The 22,619-nt window shown below is 44.2% G+C and overlaps 1 protein-coding gene and 1 long non-coding RNA gene across 11 annotated transcripts in view; one reads left to right on the top strand and one right to left on the bottom strand.

The window, feature by feature from the left end:
- Window positions 1-22,619, top strand: part of LOC116943186 (uncharacterized) — a 114,917-nt gene that overhangs the window by 82,935 nt on the left and 9,363 nt on the right. For 5 of the 10 annotated variants that reach the window (XR_004402887.2, XR_004402888.2, XR_012941856.1 and 2 more), the window contains exon 2: window positions 13,687-13,974. This is a non-coding gene — a long non-coding RNA (uncharacterized LOC116943186). Of the gene's footprint in view, window positions 1-10,760; window positions 10,885-13,686; window positions 16,209-22,619 lie in introns of those variants that run through there. The other 5 variants (XR_012941851.1, XR_012941853.1, XR_012941854.1 and 2 more) reach the window with 4 other exon arrangements.
- Window positions 722-8,914, bottom strand: INAFM2 (InaF motif containing 2). The gene is made up of 2 exons (XM_032955820.2): window positions 8,502-8,914; window positions 722-7,526 (listed from the first exon to the last, which is right to left on the bottom strand). The coding sequence occupies exon 2, from the start codon at window positions 7,398-7,400 to the stop codon at window positions 6,846-6,848; it is 555 nt and encodes a 184-aa protein (XP_032811711.2). The 5' UTR covers window positions 7,401-7,526; window positions 8,502-8,914; the 3' UTR covers window positions 722-6,845.

The following is a 22,619-nucleotide window of genomic DNA, read 5'->3' as shown; positions in this document are numbered from 1 at the left end:
CTCTCCAATGTCTCTTTTATTCAAATATTTCACCCTGATTATTATCGCTTGAGGTGGAAGGTCTCGTTTGTATGGGTGTTCAGGGTGTCACTTGGCACATACGTATTGCTCTCGGATGTGTCTTTTGGTTGTACCACGTGCTATCAAATAACTGAACAATTCAGTTCCTTAAGAAGCCCCAGGCACGTTGAGCTGAAACGTCGGACATCGTGCCGTACAACACGCGGTACAACTCGAAAATACACCAGAGAGCTCGACGAGCACAACCTCTGAACGCGATTTGTTTTCAACGCTTCCATCTATGCATTTTAACCCCAACTTAGCAACAGAGGCTGTTTTTTCATGAGCAGAGGACACTGGATGGCAGGAGGCCCCCGCAGCTGATCACACTCAGTGTGGTGACCTTCGAGTTTACACGTTTCCCCTGGAAGCCTGGAGTGGTTTTGCTGTGAATCGTGCTCGCTCTTCCAGTCGCTTTAGAGCAGAGAAGAGGCTTATTGACCGTGTTATTGTCCCAGGACTGGCCATAATGATTGCGGTGTCCATAGGGGCCAGAACAGACTCCAGAGATGGCCTTGATAAAAGCTTTTGTGTGGAAGCTTTGTGGTCGTGGGCATGTTGCATCTTCAGACATGTGTACGAAGTTATTGGTTTTGGGGCAATGAATACGAAGCCCTATTGAAGATTCCTTGCATACGGAACTATAAAATGGATGCCACACTTCTTTTAAGTTTAGATTATGTTTTATTATTATTGCAGCACACATTTCCACTCACTTGTTATTATAATAAACACTTTGCAATGCCATTTTGTCCAAAATGCTTGCTTACTCTATACCGTTAATTACCTTTCAAGGTACAATTAAAAAAAACGTTTAAGAAAATAGCTACGTTAACATGGAACCAAAGTGTAATGCGTAATAGATTAGTCAGTGGTGTAGTTGATTTATTCATCGTTCAAAAGTCGATTCTGACTGTCTCTTACTTCCTACAACCTACAGCTTAAGCATGCCTGACGGATGAGATGTATAATACACTCACCCACGTGAACCCTCTCGGCTTCTCATTACACTTGCCTGAGTAATGTTAGTTAAACCAATTGAGTGAAGGACAAACACACTCTTTAATCTATTGTGGCAGTACAGTGCTTGAGTATGGTTTCAACATTAAATCAAAACATTTAGGGGCAGAGTGTGGATAGTGCAACACAAGCACGTGGCATAACAAAAAACCCTCACAACATTCGTCATTAACACTGTCTGTAATTGAACATAAGTACAGGATGCTTCAAAAAAATGTTGACACGTCCGAGAATTTGCAACAATACCACGTGACATGTGCCGCTGCCTTCGGGCTCTGGAAGACACCTGGAGAAGATTCCAGGCCACGTGTTGACAACGATGGCGAACAAGTGGAGACTCTTTTTACTTTTTGAAGCTAGTAACATTACATTTGTTATCATGTTAAAACGATAGTCCCATGTCAGTGTTGACTTTTTCTCGAAGCACCCTGTGTACATGTTGCGTGGGGCAGTCGCCCTTCTTCGGAGCATGTGGAGAGGGCATTAAAACGCACAGTATGCAGAGTTTTTTTTTCCAGTTGGAGATCACACTTTTCCAATGTGGTGCCCTGAGCTATTACATGTACCTACGAATATCTATAACTGGGAAATGAAACACTGAATGTCCACTGATATAAAAAAATAACTACTCGTCAAAATTCAAAACCATTCGTTTTATCAATTTTGTAAAAAAAATAGTTGTCAGTTGTCTCAGAGCTCCACAGGACAACTTTCTTTGCCCAAAACATCAGCCTGCGTTATGCTTCCAATTTTAAGGCAGTGTTAATGATCGATTAATGCTGGGAGTTTTTTTTTCTCTTCGCTCGTTCCACTGTGAAAGTCGCTTCGATGCCGCTGCGAGTTGACCATCGTAAAATCGGCCACGTGTTCTATTTTTTGAAACCGCGCAGAGCTGCTGTACAGACGTCGGGTTTTCGATGGGGGCTCTCTCAATGCTACGTGGTCCAAACGGGCAACGCATCGCACGTGGCTTGCCGGTCACCTTTTACCAACGAGTTAAGAAGCTCTGCCTACAGAGATGTCGAGCGTGATAATCGAGAAGCGATTACCGCAGCGATTGCGACTTAAAACACTTACAGTTGAAAAGCATTGCTGCCACTTTGGAGCAACCTGTGCCACATGCAGCAAGCCTATCCTCATTTTACCAGGTTAATTTTTTTTTATTAGAATCGCGCTGGTTAATAATAAAAAAATGTAAACCTTGTTTGGAAAATAAATAGGAAGGATAAACATGTTTTTTTCTTTCTTTCTACTGTCATCGCAAATGGTCCTGGAAACCCTCAATCCCTCTTCAGTTCCAGTCAACTCCCTCTGGCTTTTATGGAACTCAGTTTCGTCATTTACTCCTTCAGTGGCCAAGTACGAAAAACTCTGGGCCTGTTTCCATGGAAAAGTCAGGAAAATTACGAATGGCATCGTGTGGTCTGACTCTGTTCCTCCTATTGCCTTTTCCCGTCTCAAAACCACATACCCCTGACATCTGCCAACATTTCATCATAAATATCACACAAAAAAACACAACCCCCAAAAAACTTCCTCAGTAATGTGTCTACCAAACACATCCCTCACTCCTTACCCACCCCGGCCCCGGATATCACCAGCTTTGTCAATGCCTCCATTTCATCTGTTTATATCCCCCCAGCTCTCAAGCCTGCTGCTGCTGTTATTCACAACCTGTAATAAAAACACACTGGATGCCACCATCATTGCCAATTTCCACCCCGTCTCAAAACCTCCCTATTCTTAAAAAAAAAGAGGACAGATCGGGGTTTCTTTCATATCTCTCCAAACACCTCCCCTCCTGAGGTCCCCACGACCCAGGAAACTCCGCCTTTACCAAGGCAATTCTCCAGAGACTATTCTCCTACATGTGGTAAGCGGTCGTCTTCTCTCCTCGGACCGTGGATCATTCTCACTCCTAGTCATTCAAGACTATTTCTTCTGCTTTTTACATCATGGACTTCTCCATCCTCCTTGAGTGTCTCCGCACAACAATGCAGGCATCTCTGACACACTTCGTCTCCCGGGTCGACTCTCACCTCTCAAACTGCTACTTTTACATTTTCAGACGAGAACTGTCTTCCTACTCTTTGGTTCTTCCGGTAAAGTCACGTAGGTCGAAAAATAATAGATCACGACGTTTCGATCGCAACAAGCAATCGTCATCAGGTGAGACAACCACAGCGAGAACAAACTGCTGAAGTAGGCGATTGCTTGTGTTGCGATCGGAACATCGTGATCTATTATTTTTCTACCTACGTGACTTTACCGAAAGAGTATGGATTCCTGCAGTCACTAAAGCTTCAAATCAACTGTCTTCCTCTCTAAAATCCCTGTGCTTAGGCATCCACGCAAGACTCCATCCGAAGCCCCTTGCTCATATCAGTACATCTCCTCCCACTTGGCAAGATCATATCCACTTTTAATGTCGGCCGTCACTTGCATTGGTAATTGTAATCTGTACATCTAACTCCACGTATTGAACTTCACTGGCCACTCTCACATCCTGCTTTGACATGGTTTCGTGTTGAATATGTTCTAACGTTCTCCAAATAAACGTTGGCGAATTGATGTCCTCCTCATCGGACAAAGAGGTTCACTTTCAGTGGACTCCAGTTTTAGTGTGCACCTCTCAAATTCTTGACATTAAATTGGCAAAGAGTGCAGAGCCTTGGAGTTGTTATAGATCCTAAGCTGCTATTATTCCCATTCCACATATCTCAACTCTCCAGGATCTCACACATCCATTTGCGTAACCTCTCCGGCACCCACTATCTCCTTAACCCAGCTTCCGCCGAGACCCGACCCCCGTCACGTCCCGATTTGACTCCCGAAAACTGTCTTTTACATCCTCTCCAAATATCTGATCTCCAAACTCCACACGATCTAAAATATTATTGCCAGGCTTCTCGCCATAATCCGCAAGTGAGACGTCACACATATATTCTAATCATCCCACCGGCTCCTAAAGCAATACTGGATCAATTTCAAGATCACACTCAACATCTCTTTGGGCTCCCTCCCTACCTACCTCTACCGTTGTATCTTACTCTCTTCTCCACACACGCACCGCTCCAGTAACCAATGTTTTCTGTCAAATCCCCCCGTGAACCATCACTCAGTGGGAAGTTGCTCACTATCCTCCGCTACCACCATAGCAACTCTCTTTCCCAGTTCGTCCGTTATATCGATTCCCTACCCCTGTTCAAGTCCAGGCTCAAAATCATCCTCTTTTTCCTCTGCCTATGACTGGCTTCCTCTTTACCTCGACACAACAAACACGCCCACTTGTTCTGTCCAGCACCTGTAGATGTGGTTGCATTTGGATGATAAAATACATAGATAAATGTTGCCTTTCATTGTGTTCTTCCGAAGAGACCCACCCTGCTCACAAACGGGAAACAAAATGTACACGTGCTCGATATATGATCGAATAAATGCATTCGGGATGCAGTGAATAAGTTCGAAGTTTAAATAGGCTACACTTGACAAAATTCCATTCAATAATAGACGGTTATAATCAGGGTGCTAATGTAAACAGAAATCATTAATTGCAGTACAGGACACGAGACAAGCGGTGGCTATTTGGGAGAAACGCATCCATCCCTAAGGCGTAAACATGTAAATGTGTCGTTAAAACCCGCCACCACCCGACACAGCCAACTAGTAAGGGTTGTCACGTAAACAGAACATGCCAAAACCCTCTATTATGGATGATATTGGTCGCGAAAGCCTCCTACGTGTAAAAATGTTAAACACCCATCCATCTTGGAAAACATATATTTGAATAAAAACAGCAAGTTTAAAATTCGAATAGGCTGATTATTTTTATGGAAATCCAGCGTATCTCCAAGAGGGCCTTGCAAGACAATGCTAATTGTCTCCAAATCACAAATGAGATTGCACTCTTCCTTATTAATTTCAAGAGCTAGTGTTTTGCGACAAATATTTTGAATGGCTATTTTGGTAAATAAATTTAAAATTGGCTCAAGTTTTTGTTTGCCATTGTCAACATACACTTGGATTTTATTGAGGCTGGTTGGGTAATAGTGTGTCAAGGTGTGAAAAAGTCACTTTAGATTTGACAGGCTGTACATGTATGCAGTTGGTCATAGATGATACAGTTAAAAAGGGGGAAAATATCAGATACTTTCTCAGAAAAGGAACACTTTGTAATGCTAATACTTCCACTACCTATACCAGTCAGATTAATGTACTCTGTTATTAATATGATGGAATGGAATGTTATTATAAACCAATGTGGACGCATGTTGTTTACCATGTTTTAATCTATTAACACCCTATGGAAATAATCTACAATTTCTTAAACATCCGTAAATGCAACAAAAATACTACATTTGCAACATTATTGGTCATTTTATTAATGTCAGTACATGCAGATATTCTGCTTTTAAAATGGATGTTGAATGGAGTTAGGAGAAATAAAATACAGTATTACAATGTCATGGGTTACACTAGGCTAGTAAGAACCTGGAATACATTCTGAAGGAACTAAAATACTGTACAATACTTAGGAACCATTCTGTAGATATAGTGTTCAGCAATGTTTAAAATGAGCAATACGTCAGCCATACCCAGTCACTATTCTGTTCTTGCACATGGCATTGTGTTTAGGAGCTAAATGGCCAATGTCGAAGTCTGCTAGCCACGACAAGAGGGCTTCAGGAGAGAGTTCGTGTAGTTTTGTTATTCCTCCGTTGAAGGAGCGCAGACTGCAGTGGGTGTTGGTTGCATGGCCCACAATCGCACTGTGGTTCATCTTTTATTTCCCATTTATGAAGGACATACCCGGTTACCATTATTAACAACTGTTTTGCTACATAACGTCATCCAGTCGGGTCTTTGCGTATACGTCTTCAACACAACTCCTTGTTCTTTGAAGCAAATTTAGTTTTAATGGCTTTCTGACGAAATTCCGGTCCCATAAACAACGAATTTCAGGTCATATATTGCACACAACCACAACTCTATATATTTGGACAAACGTTTTAAGTGTATCTTTGTTACATCCCTTTTATTGAAGAAAACCCCACGTTATTTTCTAAAAGAAGCACTTCCGAGATGTTTGATCCCCATATCCCAATGACCAATGAAATCTTGATTTTGACTGTTTATCACGGGTCGCTTTCTGGAGAGGCTTGTGTGACAGGCAGGAGAACTCGAACACGATGATCAACATTCAAAGTGTCGTGTTGTTTTGTAAACTTGTGAAACGCAAGACAGGGGAAACACGTTGTTACTTGGTTAAGGAAGCAAGGACAAACGAGTGACATTCACCTACTAAAGTTATTGAAAATGTTTTCTTCAGGTTGTTTTCTAGACGTATACATTTTAAAAAAGTAACAGTAAATATTTTGCCCTTTTTAATCATCACGCATTTTGCCGCGCCCACTCCCAGGTTATGGGTTTCTACTTGAAAAAGCACTTCCACGTGCGCTTAGAGCACATCCCCAACCCGGTTGCCGCAGATGGCCCCCGCACTCTGGCGTGTGTCTGCGCCGTGTTTGTACCTGCGACATATGAGCTCACGGGCTCATCAAAGCCATGTGATGGGGGCCTTGCTTACCAGGAAAAAAAATCAAGCGAAGCATCGTTGTACGCCGACGTAACTGGTAACACCGTGGTTAAATATCGCGCACACCATGCCGACATTTCTAGATATGTCGTTGAGCTAGGGGCAACGCGAAGCATTGGCCCAAACTAAGATAGAAGCCAAACGTAGTCTTTGTGCCCAGGTGTGTTGGTTAATTATAGTCGTCCTTCTTCCCACTTGACCAATGTGGCTCCGTGCTGTAACGCTGCTCTGCGGCCGCGTCCTCCAAGGGCAACGGAGACGTGTAGTAATCCAAGAGGGTGCTCTTTCCAAAGTGATCCGATCTTCCTTCCGTGTCCTCGCCGTGCAAGTGCCGGCGCTCCGTTCGAGTCCCGGCCGACGTCTCGGCGGCGCTGGCCGGGCCGACTACCGGCGGCGCGGCGCGGGACGTCTCCCCACGATCGTCGGGAACCGGCGCGCTCGGCAGGACGGTGCCCGCGCCGCCCAACGGTGCCGCCGCGGTGGCTTTGGGGACGATCGCCCCGTCCGCCGGGACGTTGACGGGCTTCCAGAAGATGCAGTAGTAAACGGCCAGCACGATCGCGGCCGACGAGACGGAGAGGACGTAGGCGAAAACCGTCGCCAGCCGCACCCACTTGCGGTTCGTCTTGGCGGCGAGCTTGGCTTTCTTGTCGCCCGTGTAGGTGGGGGCCTTGCCTGGCCGCTCGCCGGTGGGCCGAGAGCCCATTGCGTCGCGCTCGTTCATCGGTGGGTTTCGCAGCGCCACTCTGGGATGTGTCTCGGTTCCCTTTGAGCCACGGTTTTTATGCCCCCCCCCCTGCCCCTAGACTGGGCTGCACCGATGACCTCTCCGCGCACACAATTTCCTCTCCTGTGCAAGTGAGAATTGAAAGAAAAAAAGAAAAGAAAACTTTGTTGTTGGTGCACTTTGACATGATTTCACTGCACATTACACGGCTGACAGCTTTTGAATAGCATTGTTCCCCCATAAGACTGTATTATAGCACTTGCTTTGACAGTTTTGAGATGTGGCAGTTTGGGCCGTATCCCATAAATATGAATTATTTTCACGCGATATGAAGTACTGCCGATATAATGCAGATTGTTTAATTCCATAGATTTAGTGTACAGTACATGTGCAGCCCTTTGTCAACCCACTGCTATACGATAGTCACCCTACACCACGTGGGTCATTGGGGTCAATTGACCATACCTCTCCACGCTGGTCAGTGCAGAGAAGGCAGCGAGCGATGATTGAGGCGAGGGCATAGAAGGGCACTGCAACGATTGACTTTTGTTCACTTTACACACAGTATTGCATATTCGTCTTTAAAGACATATATATACTCTTTGGTTATTTCGGTAAAGTCACGTAGGTAAATAAATTATACCTACTACGTGACTTTACCGAAATAACCAAAGAGTATGGATTCCTGCAGTCACGAACGCTTCAAATACAGATATGTAAACAAACGATAGCATTGGAATTAACTTGTATTCATTAGCTGTTTAAAAGTTGGATAGATTTAGTAGATGACTGAAAACGCAAAACAATGACATTCCTAAAGACTGTTTATATATATCCGTACTGAACCAATGCGTGCATTGAGCGGCAATTAAACAATGCTGGACCGAGCGGTCTCAGTGCAAGTTATTTGATACGCCATCCACACGGCACACATACAGTACTGCTGAGTGTAAGCCACAGCAGAAGACAAATAGACAATAAAAACCCATTTGACACAGACGCGCGCGTACCCGGCATGCTATCTAGCCACATGGCACGTCCACGTTATATACCCTACAGCACATACATACCACCGCTTATGGGGTTTTTGTTTGTTACCTTCAACGGGATATTTCGCCTTTCATTTCCGCGAATCTTGACCTTAGACGAGACTGCTGGGCCCGCGCAGCTTTTACAACTGGCTGAGCTCCTCGTCAAGTTGAGACGCAGACCACCACCACCGCCGCCGCCAAGGCAGCGGCATTGTCGTTCAGCATGAGGGGCGCCTCCGGCTGGGGTGGCACCGTAGCGCCTGCTGTCCGGGGTGCTGAATCTGTGGGCGGGACTCTGAGCGGGTCGGAAGGGCCCCGTTTATTCGGGAGCCAGCCCCGTTGCGTTGTGACGCACGACTCTGGGCGGCCGAAACGGCTGGAAAGAAATCTGTAGCTAATACAGTGCGACTCGGGCATCAGACCGCCTTCCTGGCAATTTCCTCTTGTCACCGCTTGCCATATCTTACCGTAAGTATTGCAACGAAAGCGCGCTCGTCCCCCTCCCGCCGCCACCGCCGCCCCAACACGCATAGCAGCTGCAGCAGCAGCTTCAGCAATGTGGCAGCCAGTGTATCACAGTAGTTGGGCAGTAGTGGTGGTTGGTGTGGGTTGTCATCGAACCGCTAGCTGCAATTTCCACGGGAAGCTTTCAGGGCTGGTCTGCTTCTTCCCCATCCCTCTCCGCCATCCCTCTCCGCCATCCCTTTCCGCGTCAGCTTGTGAGATGCTAAAATAAACACGCAGTTTGAGATTGCGGTGACATTCCGGCAAGAATTGCTGGTTTTTTTCCGGGTGGACAACGCCGCATGCCATGCGTGGCAACGAGCTGAGCACTGTGCATGTGCACAACTGTATTGCATTCTGTTAATACCTGCATATTTTAATTGTAAGCTACAGAAAACGAATTGGTTTGTTGTACAAAGATATCTCCCATGATATTAGTTCTCGTTTGACGGCAGCAAGATTTGCCTTGCGATTATAATTAACTGTTTCATATTATTTTTGTCATATTGTCATTGTGTTAAATTTGCCTCACTAGGTAAATTAATTAGCATCCAATACATTTGCCACGGTTTTTAGGATGGCATTATCTATAACACCGATTAACATCATGTATGATGCTTGTCCAATCTGATTTAAACATAACCCATTTGATAATTAACACATCTTAATTGTTTTCTGTTTATGTCTTATGTTTAGCGAAGTTTTAGTTTTAAAATAAATTTAAAGTTACTTGTTTTTAAACCATAAACCAAATTACATTTTAGATGAAGAGAAACATGTACCAGAGGGATCATGCTTGACAATTTTAATACTTTGCAGTATTAAAAAATGAAAGCTCCTGGACTATTTTGGAATAACTGTGGACACCAACACAGAATTGACCTGCTTTTTGAGAAACATTTGCGGACCTATTTACTGGACGTTTGGATAGAAATGCAATACCTCAATCATGTAATAATCTCCCATTCTTCTTCATAAATGGAGGCTAACTAACTTGAACAATTACAGAATCACTCGTCTCCTATATAATATTAAAAGCATTATGTGTCCCACATATCAATCAGACTATGAGAATGTATTTGATTGAGTGGAAATTGATGAAGTCATCAGAGCTGTCACAAACCGATGCTTAAAGAAAATATAATTTAGAAAGGCTTGACAAAATGGATTTATATAATGGAACACGAAGATTGCCTAAAGTAGCATTACATATCAGAAGGCGAGTCAGGCAAAAGGACACTCTACGCCAGAGTTATTCAATGATATTAGAACGTTTTCCAGAATTAGATAAAAAAAAATACGGTATATATGAATGGAGAAATTATCAACCATCTCAGTTTTGCTGGTGACATCGTCGTTATTATAATTACAAATGTAAATATAATTATAGAAACTGAAATACGCAATAAAGAAATTGCAGGTTCAGCTCAAGATAAACACAAGTAAAATTAAAGCCAGGTGTAAGAAGTTCGCTAACCAAATGGACACATGTTAGCGGTGACACCACTGGATGCCACGTCATAGTATCCATACCTCGGGCAATTACTGGCGGACTGGGTTCAAAGGATGAAATAAAGCTGGAGTGAGAACAGGGTTGAGTGCTTTTGGAAAATAGAACTTGATAATGACAAAATACCGTAATGTGCCTACAGGATAAAGTTTGCATTCAGTTGGAAATATGGACACCGACAAGAAGAATGTAAGAAAAGCTGAAAAGTACGCAAGGATGCATGCTAATGCTTGGAATTAGACTGATAGACAGGCGAGGAACACGTGGATCAGAGAACAAATGCAACTTTGTGGTCTCTTGTTGATCGGGCAGGACACGTAACTCGACGGGGTGATGGACAACAGTGATAACTAACAACGGAGTGGCAACCGAAGGAGAGACCACACACCACCCAGAGGACGTACACCGCAGACAGGGGGTGACAGAATCTTCTCTGGTGTGTGACAGGTGGACGGATTGCGTGACCACGAGGTCGTGTGAGATGGTCATTTATACATGACGACTGTATTTAACTCAGGGCACACTGCTGTTAATGTCCAACCCATCACTATGAAACAAGCTATCCAAAAACATATTTTCGTGAACAATTACGTCCAATGAAGAGCTTTGTCTCTGACGGAGTCACGTGAATATGCACAATAATGATCAATTAACGAATCGATTACAACAGATATAACGGACACGATACATGCATGAAATTCTGCGCATCAGATTCTGATAGTGCTCTTAATTTCAGCAAATTATATTCATAAGTCAATGTTACTCACGATAAATTTAACCTGTAACGCAACACAGTATCCACTTGCTCGTATAGATAACGACTCGGAGGCGTGGGAAATCACAGACAAGCAGGAACGCAGCCACGCGATGAGCAGGCTGCCAAACTTGCCCAAGTTCTGTGGTCCTCTATGTATCAAGGTGTTCCCGGCCATTTAATGGGTGTTTCACATGTGGGCGGAAACTGGAGCATCTGGGGAACACAGACGTGTGCGAGGGGGAAACACTCGAGCCCATACAGACGGAGCAGGTGGAGTCCACATTTGAGCTCTACCGCCTTCTCCTGGCGAGCTAGGGTTATGACAACTTTCTCGATGCCCGCGAGCAGAGAGTTTCTAAACACTTTTGCGATCCACCAACCCCTTGGCTCCACAGTGCTGGGTTACGGGGCTTACATAAGTCGGGCGTCACGGTGGCGAGATGTTAACTACCTCACCTGGTATGCAGGAGGTCGTGGGTCCGATCCCACCTGCTGTATATTTGGAGTTTGCATGTTCTCTCTCTCTCCCCGTGGCTCGTGTAGATTTTTCTTCGGGTCCTCCGGTTTCCCCCCCCCCCTATATGTATAATCAGCATGCGTTCAGAGTATTTGGCTGCTATAAGCTTCCACGCGATAAACCACTTAATTGAGCTGTCATTTTTGACCAAAAAGAGTTTTATAGCTCAGTGGGCCTTACCTGGTAAAATAAGATGTTGAGTTTTAGGGAACGAGACTGAACTCAAAGACAGAAACAAAAGCCGAGGAAATAGAAATGAGCGAGTGAAAACGAGACAATAGGAATTCATCATTGCATCGAGTCATTGGAGTGGAGAGAGGAGGCGGGGTTACATGCTTCACAATACTGCACGGCCACAAATCACTTGTGTTCAATGTGAATTCGTCAAATTACCCTATGCTGTACTGCCATCTGCCGACCCGATTACGAAACAGAATTTCAAAATCAATGTGTAATTTACATCAGTACCATTAACCACAATACTTCTTGTGGTCAGAATACAAACAAAAAACATACTCTGATAGTATATGATGATGATGATGCATTGTCTTTGAAACTGATTGGTCCACACCAGAGACAACTTTCTTTCGAGCCTAGTCTCAAACGGTGTTAAATGTAGATATGATTCCTTGTAAAAAGGTTTCAGTTTGGTGTTTTAACATCTTAACACCTGTTTTGTTGCCAGCAAAAAGGGGAAACCCTATTCTCAATGTGTAATTCGCTAAAAAACAGGCGATCCATTTATAGTCACTCCAATAAAACAGTGGCAGCGGGATTGCACGCAGAAATTGTTACATTTTATTTCAAAGCCTCCCTCTGTTTCTCACCTATATACACACACAGTATACCTGATACATATTTGAACACTCCATATAAAATATGGAGCCGTTGCGTTCACAATACAGTCGTGAAGCATCAGTTGAGAAGAAAGTAAGAGGGCCGTAAGGAACCAATGGGGTCTCCATAAAACGGATCAACCATTTAATTGGCAAATTGTCTGAACGTGTCACCGCAGTAACAGCGGAATGTAAACCACTGTTAGTTAATGTTTTAAAATCAATTGGATGTCTTCGGTTAGGTATTATTTGGCTAAAGATATATATTGTTTTAATACTCTATTTAACTATGTTAATCAGCGAGTGGTGACACAGTGGTTAGCGACCCGAGTTCTATTTCCAGAGTATGGCGGCTCAGGCTAACTAACTTCAGTGGCGAATGATCGGATCTGTCAACCCGTGATGGCTCCCACCCCTTCGCCACCCGGCACTGACCAGGGCGGTGAAGTATGGTCAAAACAAATCCCCATCACCAGCACCAACACGGCGTGGGGAAACCTTCGTCCAGCAGCGGACCGACAAACGTTTACGTTTGTAAATCTGCGTCTGACAATTGCAGCCGCAGCAATCGACTTGATTTGTTGTTGTTACATTTACAGATTGCCATCGTGTCCTCTGCCTTTTAATCGACTGCATGTATCCCAGAGCCGCGCCAATTCACTGTAAACCACAGGGTGGCACATGTGTGCAGTGAAGCCCACTGATTTATGGTGACCCTCTTCGAGATGATTCTCAGCAGGTATGATTGAATATCGTGAGCGCGGTGGCTCCATGTCTCACAGAGGAGACCGGTAACATATGTCATGAGTGTGTCGGCATTGGTGGGAGGGAGGCATGTAGAGAGGCTTTGAATTCAACTGTGCTTTTTCTCTCGATATAATTTCTCCCTATGACAACGGCACAGTATGTTCGCGGGGCACCTATGCTACGCGAATCACTCTAGGTTTAGGTCCACGCACTTCCAACCCCAATTGAACTCTCTGTCACAGATATATATTGCCATACTGCTGTACATGTTGCTTTGATCTTCGGTGCCGTGGTTTGCAAGAGCCCCCATGCTCAGGATCAGAATCAGATGAAATTCATACAGGAGGAATCCGATGAGCCATAAAGCTCTTTTTTCCACAGCTGCTCATCATCAGGTTCCGAAGCGGCCTGGGCCTCCTGGGTGCAGCAAGCGAGCAAAGGTGGCGCCTGTGTGGCAGTCGGACCCTGTCGAGCTGTGGGTGCGAGACGAGACGAGTGCTTGGTGAAGACCAAGCTGAGCTGCGGTCTTGGGGACGACGGTGTTCTTGGATGCGGTAAAGCCGTGTCCGTCTCTCACTCGTCCCCCCGAACGCACACGGCTGGCTGATTAAATGCATCGCACCACGTTGACACCAGGGCGCGCCACACGACAAATTGATCGAGCAGGAGGTAAGCGTTGGAATTTCAGTTGAGTTATTTCGAAGCTCACTGATATACAAAAAAAAACCCCACACATCTTTGGTACACATTTGCGCAAGATAATCAAGACCCTCGTTGAGGAGAATATAAATGGCATAACATAAATAAAGCTGACAATATGCATCCTTCACGCATCGAAATTAAACTATTCCTTACACAACCCATCAGCACAATGGTCTTTTGGGAGCGCATACACGTAGTGGTTCATTACAAGCAAACACTGGATCGGGTTGGTACAAATTGGTTATTATAATCTGTGCCTGCCAGTGATAATCATGTGCTGGTAATAACCACGAGGCCATGATGAGACGCATCAATGGCACCACGTTTTGTGCTTTGTGCCCTTGTACAGGGTAGTCTGGAATGATTGAAAAGGGTCATTGTGCTTTGTATGTCAATTTAATAATGTGCTTTGTTAACTCCTCATTTTGTTTATCTTATTCAATGTACAGGCAGACGTTTAGATTACTCGAACACGATTATCGTTTTCCATTAGTATGGGGTTGGAGATGTTGATGTTTTGCTAAACACGGTGAAGAGTGCATGGAAAACAACTTATCCTCGTGCATTGCAAAAGTCCAAACATGATCTCACTGGCGTCTGTTTGCTTTCCTGCTGTTCCCTGCACCCCTCCCAAGCCCAGTTTCCTGGCAAGGGAAGACCTATTGTCAATGAGTCGGCGAGGGTGTGCTGCTTTTATACACTGATTGAAACAAGACCCCCACCCCCCCGTGGCCTCCTCAACCCTGGCATTAGACAAGGTCGAAATGTTGAATAAATGGGTGTTGAATAATCTCTTGCCATTGCACATGGTGGTTATTTTAGGGTATCAGGATGAGAGCCAAAACGTGGATTATATTAATGTCTGAACTCCACTGCGATGAACGCACGTGCAAATAAATATAAGTGCAGCAACGTAGTTGTGGTTGACATTAGTATCACATAGAAGTTGTCTATGTGTACATGTAGCGGCCCTTTTGTTAATCCACTGCTGGATGTAGGGTTTCCGCATGCTGTGCAGGTTGTGGGGTTTAATTGATGACGTTTGCACAATGTTTTTTTACCTTAGTCGTGTTATTCTCTTAGAATAGTCGTGTTATTATCTTAGAATAACATCGCTGTGTTATTCTCTTAATAACACAAGGATGGAATGTTGCCTAATGAGGGGTAATTACATGTCCGTAGCCCGACATAGAGAGCAATGACTGGAACAAAAAAACGAATTTCTGCATGGTCCTCTTGAGATGCAAAATACATGGTCCATCGAGGTTCCACGGCTTTAACCCTGGCCCAGAAGGACGCAGTGTCTTACTAATCAAACACTCATTAATAGCACGCATCACTTCATTGTTGGCATAGAATTGCTTTCCCGCATGTGATCCTGTAACTCTGAAATATGTAAAACCTGTGATGGGAGCCAGGTCTCGTGAGAATGCATTTTCTCATTTTTGTGTAAATGGGTATTCCTTTAATTGTTAGTACTTAAAAAAATATTATCAGAGTAAAATCTAGATTTGAAGTTTATCAGAGTAATTTTAAATTAACAAGTTTCATTATTTACATGGATTGTGAAGGAGATAGCCTTGGAGTGGAATGTTTGGGGAAAAACTTTCAGGATTGCAGATGTCACACGAGTGGGGAAAATGCTGCGAAGAAGCGGCAAAGGAAACAAGATGATTTACAGCACTAGAATGTAATCGTAATCGATTTAGAAACTAGTCAATAAAATGCCACTGCTATTTAAACCATCTATTACATGTACACCTTGTTATGCCGGGACATAGCACACCACCATGCCGGACGTGAGACGAAGGGAGTGACGGACGTATCGGATTAAGTGCCCTCAACGAGATGCCTCTGTCAAGGTGATGGACAACAGACGGTTGACTGGCAGAGACAATCCGCTGGTGGATGAGAGCCTCCCCGTGCCGTGCGTGCCGTGGGAGCTGTTTGATCATAATTAATTGAATGGGCGCGGCACAAAATGATTGAATCGGTGAGTTACCTTGTCAAGATAATTGACGGAGGCACTTGTCGAGTTTAATTGTAAATTTAATGAGCGTGAGTAATTGCAGTCTGCGACATTTATGGTACTCGTGGGAGAACGAGAGGCGTTGGAAGTGAATTCCGTAAAGTCCAGTTAATATATATCCATTTATGTGTTAAAAAAAATCAATTAGTAAATAAAACGTGCCCAAATGAAACGTGTAATTCTATTATTTTAACGTAACTTTATACATTATAGTGCCATCATCATCCACAATGTATCCACTGCTGAATGAAATCCTTCCCGAGCTGTCGCGATCTCTCACGGTCGAGCGATTTAACAGTGTACAGTGAGGGAAAACAGTATTTGATCCCATGCTGATTTTGTACGTTTGCCCACTGACAAAGAAATGATCATTCTATAATTTTAATGGTAAGTTTATTTGAACAGTGAGACAGAATAACAACAAAAAAATCCAGGAAAACGCATGTCAAAAATGTTATAAATTGATTTGCATTTTAATGAGGGAAATAAGTATTTGACCCCGCTGCAAAACATGACTTAGTACTTGGTGGCAAAACCCTTGTTGGCAATCACAGAGGTCAGACGTTTCTTGTAGTTGGCCACCATGTTTGCACACATCTCAGGAGGGATTTTGTCCCACTCCTCTTTGCATATCTTCTCCAAGTCATTAAGGTTTCGAGGCTGACGTTTGCCAACTCGAACCTTCAGCTCCCTCCACATTTTCTATGGGATTAAGGTCTGGAGACTGGCCAGGCCACTCCAGGACCTTTATGTGCTTCTTCTTGAGCCACTCCTTTGTTGCCTTGGCCATGTGTTTTGGGTCATTATCATGCTGGAATACCCATTCACGACCCATTTTCAATGCCCTGGCTGAGGGAAGGAGGTTCTCACCCAAGATTTGACGGTACATGGCCCCGTCCATCGTCCTTTTGATGCTGTGAAGTTGTCCTGTCCCCTTAGCAGAAAAACACCCCCAAAGCCTAATGTTTCCACCTCCATGTTTGACGGTGGGGATGGTGTTCTTGGGGTCATCGGCAGCATTCCTCCTCATCCAAACACGGCGAGTTGAGTTGATGCCAAAGAGCTCCATTTTGGTCTCATCTGACCACAACACTTTCACCCAGTTGTCCTCTGAATCATTCAGATGTTCATTGGCAAACTTCAGACGGGCATGTATATGTGCTTTCTTGAGCAGGGGGACTTTGCGGGTGCTGCAGGATTTCAGTCCATCATGGCGTAGTGTGTTACCAATTGTTTTCTTGGTGATTATGGTCCCAGCTGCCTTGAGATCATTGACAAGATCCTCCCGTGTAGTTCTGGGCTGATTCCTCACCGTTCTCATGATCATTGCAACTCCACGAGGTGAGATCTTGCATGGAGCCCCAGGCCGAGGGAGATTGACAGTTCTTTTGTGTTTCTTCCATTTGCGAATAATCGCACCAACTGTTGTCACATTCTCACCAAGCTGCTTGGGAATGGTCTTGTAGCCCATTCCAGCCTTGTGTAGGTCTACAATCTTGTCTGTGACATCCTTGGAGAGCTCTTTGGTCTTGGCCATGGTGGAAAGTTTGGAATGATTGATTGATTGCTTCTGTGGACAGGTGTCTTTTATATAGGTAACAAGCTGAGATTAGGAACACTCCCTTTAAGAGTGTGCTCCTAATCTCAGCTCGTTACCTGTATAAAAGACACCTGGGAGCCAGAAATCTTTCTGATTGAGAGGGGGTCAAATACTTATTTCCCTCATTAAAATCCAAATAAATTTATAACATTTTTGACATGCGTTTTTCTGGATTTTCTATTTGTTATTCTGTCTCTCACTGTTCAAATAAACCTACCATTAAAATTATAGACTGATCATTTCTTTGTCAGTGGGCAAATGCACAAAATCAGCAGGGGATCAAATACTTTTTTTCCCTCACTGTAACTGCTACGTGCACATGAGCTCATTTCACCCATTTCGAGAGTCATTGTTTATATTAAAACACATTTTGCCAGTTCAGTGGAAACCTATTTTAGGAAAGGAAACTATAACGCCCACACCTCGACCTGACCTTGCACCACCCATTTCTTTACATTAATTTATTTTCCATCCTTTGACTTGTTTTTATTTTATTTCAGAACTGATTTAGCCAAAGCAAGCAACTCATTCGTTAGGTCAGGCTGAAGTGCAGTGGATCTTGAAAACACACAACTCCTTCCTCAGACGTTGAAAGTCTTGCTTATCGAATTGGAACGTCGGTACAAAAGTTAAACTTTTGTTGCGATTTCACATGCGGAAGATGTAGGCGTCATCTGGTCGAACACCAATTGGGTCGAGGCTCAAAAGAAAGCCGTCCCGTGGTGTGGGCCAATCAGTTTCAAGGACAATGCATATATTATCATAGTATTATTTTTTGTTTGCATTTTGACTGCAGGTATTGTGGTTAATGCAGACATGAATCCTCGTAAAAAGGTTTCAGTTTTGTTGCCAGAAAAAAAGGGGAAAACCCCTATTATTATATTTTGGTACTGGCAAAGGAGGTCTAATGATGAAGGAAGCCGTTGATCAAAATCGTCTGGAATTCGCACGATCACGTAAAATATCGCAAGCTAAGCAGGTTTAAAGCCTGCCTAGTCAGTCATAGGAGGGCCGCGGTGTGCTTTTTTGGGAGCAGCAGAGGGTCAGTGCAGCGAAATACATTGTTGTACTGTACTGTCCTTCTATGCTCCCGCATTTATGATTCCCGTTTTCACCAATCCGCACTGACCAGTATGGTGATGTATGGTAAAAAAAAACCCACGACCCGCGAGGCATGGGGAGGCCCTCGTCCAGCAGTGGATTGACGCAAGGGCTGTACATGTGCGCGTGTAGGAACAGTGAGGCTGCTACTTGGCCTGGTGGTGGCAGGACAACGGCTGATCATTATCCGAGCGAACCCCCTGGCGGTGCTGATGTCCTACAACTCAATGCCGTGCGCTTCGCGATAAGAGTCTCCCCAACTCCACCGTGTACGTGGGCACAGCGCGGATATTAAATAGAAGCTCACTGATAAAGCGCAGTAGTTCTGTTCCCAGAGTACGGGGCATTCACTGTGACTTTTTTTTACCACCAGGGGTTGCAACATGGGCAAAAAAAAAGTTCACGCGAAGTTAAAATTATATTGAAAGTCAGCATCACAGGCCGTGACCTATCCACTGCTGGATGAAAGCCTCTCCAAGCTGTTTACATCTTTCACGGTCCTTGGATACAGAAATCTTCCGAGTGCCTGCATGCACTTGAACCAATTTCATTGCTCCATCTCCGTGGTGGACGTTGTCCCACACGAATTTATTTGTTCTCTTTTGTCTGCCACTCCATCGTTATTCACAAACACCGGTCATCATCCATTCTCGTGACATGTTCTGCGCAAGTCCACTTACGTTTCTGAACGGTCAAAAACATTTCTATAATTTGCGTTATGTAATCCATGTCTTTCCTTTCCCTGTCTCTCGTTGTGATTCTAAGTGGAATCTGCGTCTCTATGCATATCTTTCCACACTGTTCAGGATTCATTTTGTTTGTCACTCTGCATGTTGCCGATTCAGAAATAATGAACTTGAGTGTGGAAAAGTAGGCCAAGTGTACCTTGGAAGTTATGAGAGGTGGACCAGAATCTAAATGATGAGGTCAAAAAGATGATAGTAGCAGGTTGGAGTTCTTTTTGAAAACTTAAATTAATAACGAAACTCAACATTCCAATGTGCCAAAATAAGGTTTTAAATCGGTGTATATAACATGATATGACATTTATGAAAGGTAGGCGTGACGACGTGCTTCTGTAAACAAATGACTAAAGTTAGGTGCCAATTATCCAATAGTTATAGTTTTACTCCGTTTTTATGTGTTTAATCAGATTGGCTTCGCATGGACTGGAAAAAAGCGATGTTCCATGCCAAGGGATTTTCCAGGTGAAAGTAATTTAACTTAAAAGAAATGTCTCATGATGACTTTAAATTTGAAATAAAGAATAAAAATCAAAACAATGAAGAGTCAAAGCAAACAGTCGCCACAAAGTCTGCGGACTGAGTAGCAATGTGAATAGTTTTTATTTGAAAGCAACCACGTGCAGTGAAAATAGATTAAGCATTGTTTCGTTTATGTCTCTGCACTTAAAAAAACATTGTACACGTTACAGGTATATTTCTTAAATGTATTCTGGCCTGGTGGAAAGGTTAGCACGCTGCAGTGCGTGTCACTTAAACAGGTGGCACGTTCCTTAAATTCTCCCCGCCTCTTTGTCTGCCCAGCAGTACACAATCAATTAATAATATTGACAACTTATCCAGCGCCATAATATGGGCAGGTCATTACAAAATGGGTACACCGCAGTTTGTCGACGGGGAAGGTCCCGTGCGGGTGGGGTGAAAGTTTCTCCCACATCTTATACGCCAGCGTGGAGAATAGGCCAATAAAGCCGCAGAGGGCCTGTCAACTGCTCCCTTTTGCGGAGGCTTTTCTGCCAGCCGTGTTGCGAGCAAGCAATTGCAGGGCTGCGACTTTACCTTCCCGTTACTTATAAAGGGCGTTGAGAAGTTGTGCAGTGGAAGATACATTTAAAGCTCATTTTATGTTTATAAAAGTCAAAAGCAGCCATGGCAACACGTGCTGAAGCAAGCAAGGGTATTCAGCTGGGTGGGATCTATCATGCGAAGCCCTCTTGCCGTCGAACAAAGAGGGTCATCGCATCGCGGGCTTTCAGATGCACTTCTGCGGCTGTCTGGAACGATCTTCCTTCCAATATTAGGAAGCCACTGGAGTTACACACTTTTATAGAATCTAGATTAAAAACTAATTTCTTTAGAACTGCTTTTTGTGTTTAGATTGTTGCCCTTCCCCTGCACCTCCGATTATCACGATTGGCTATGCGCGGTGTGAAAGACGTTCAACATACGTACATTAAAGCTTTCGACAGCCCCTCTGGACAGCCGAACGCTCTACAAATATAACGACCATTTTTTTTTTCATGCTGGCCAGATGTCTTGGAAGGTGTGGGAGTTCCCACATTTTAACCCACCTCACATGACCTGCCAAATAAACAAACCACGGTGGGTCCATTCTGTCATGCCTTGCCATGTGTCGGCCCTAGAGGAGCTGTCATTTTAGTACAGCATCACCATCTATACTGCCCCCTCGAGAGTTTTGGCCTATTCTTCCATGCTGAGAGAGGAGTTGAAGTAACCACACTTTACCCCACCACACGCGGCGGCCTGCCGATCGACTAACTGCGGTTAACCCATTTTTACTGCTGGGTGGACAGAGGCGAGAGGGGATGAATAAGATTTCATGAGTAATCATATTACTTTGAAAGCACTAAAATTTGAGTTACAATACATTGCTTTTAAAACCAACTCTCCAAATGTTGTTTATATAGCAATAGCCACGCTGAAACAAATATAATTTGAAATGCAAACAATGAAATTCAGCTTTTCAAACAAAGGCACGCCACGTTAAAGCCATTTTTCCGTTTCAGTTTGCAAGGATATTAGAAATTCCTGCGTCAATTGGGCATATAATGGCATCTTGACTTCGGAAATTGTCAATAACTCACTGACCTTTACCACGTGCATAGCCGTTTTAAAAAAAGCAAACAGATGTGGTAAATCTCATCAATACTGCCTCAGCAATTTTAAGGCGATTTTTTTTGTCAGCTGAAATGCAGAAATCGTCCACTCATAACTTTAATTGTTTTTTACTGAACTACTGCAGTGTGTTTCTCTACAACTATCCATAATCTTTATCGTGCGAGAGGGTTTAAACGGAACATTGGAACATCTTGAAAGATATGAGCGGCCTTTGATTTGTATCACTTGACACACTTTAATTTAGGCTGCTCATGCCACTAACTGTACCGGCAAAGGTGCAGCACTGCAATTGCGCGCTCATGCCACCACTGGTATCAGGACCTCCACTAGAGGCTTCTCTGGAGGGTATTTGGCCTACTCTTCCACACTGCGCAGACATCTTAGAATTCTATTCATCGCATATAGCGAAATGTCGTTGTGTAAAAAGCGTGAACTTTTGCGACAGCATTGGCATCAACTGCTCATGCTGCCATACACCGGCGTGTCTCGAGTGATTTGTATGATCCACGGGTCACGTGGGTGACACCGTTCCTTCGAGGGTCGCAGTCCGCTTCGAACGGCGACATCCAAACTGAAGCGCGCAATTTTTTTTTTTTTAAAACGGAGTTTGCACGAAAAGACGGCCGGGCGACGTGTTCACACAAAGTGACGGCCGTCTTCATCCTCGTACTAAGCTCTCAATCGCTAGGAGACCGGTCGCGGTTGCAACGGTGGCATTTCGGAAGAAGTCCAAACGTCGGATACCAAGAAGTCGTCTTTGGCATCGCATGCGGAAGGACTGCAGCCGATCCAAATCATCTCGAAGCAATGTCCAGGCCTCCGCATCATACAACAAAGCTGACGAAACACAGCACTGGTAGACTCTCAATCTGAACAGGGGTGAGTGTGCATGTTTTACCCCATCACACGCCGATAGAACAACGGTGGTCGAGGCAATTATACTGCAGGGTGGACAGAGGCGGTGGGGGAGGGGTCGGCTGGCGGGGTGTAAGAAACTTGA

Source organism: Petromyzon marinus, chromosome 17, assembly GCF_048934315.1.
Source record: "Petromyzon marinus isolate PM22_M1 ecotype Great Lakes invasive population chromosome 17, UKy_Petmar_22M1.pri1.0, whole genome shotgun sequence".
Lineage (NCBI taxonomy): Eukaryota > Metazoa > Chordata > Hyperoartia > Petromyzontiformes > Petromyzontidae > Petromyzon > Petromyzon marinus.
This window is presented reverse-complemented; position numbering and strand designations above follow the sequence as displayed.

What these genes read in the sequence shown, in the direction of transcription:
- INAFM2 (XM_032955820.2), bottom strand. Translation starts at nt 7,400, where the DNA reads ATGAACGAGCGCGACGCAATGGGCTCTCGGCCCACCGGCGAGCGGCCA.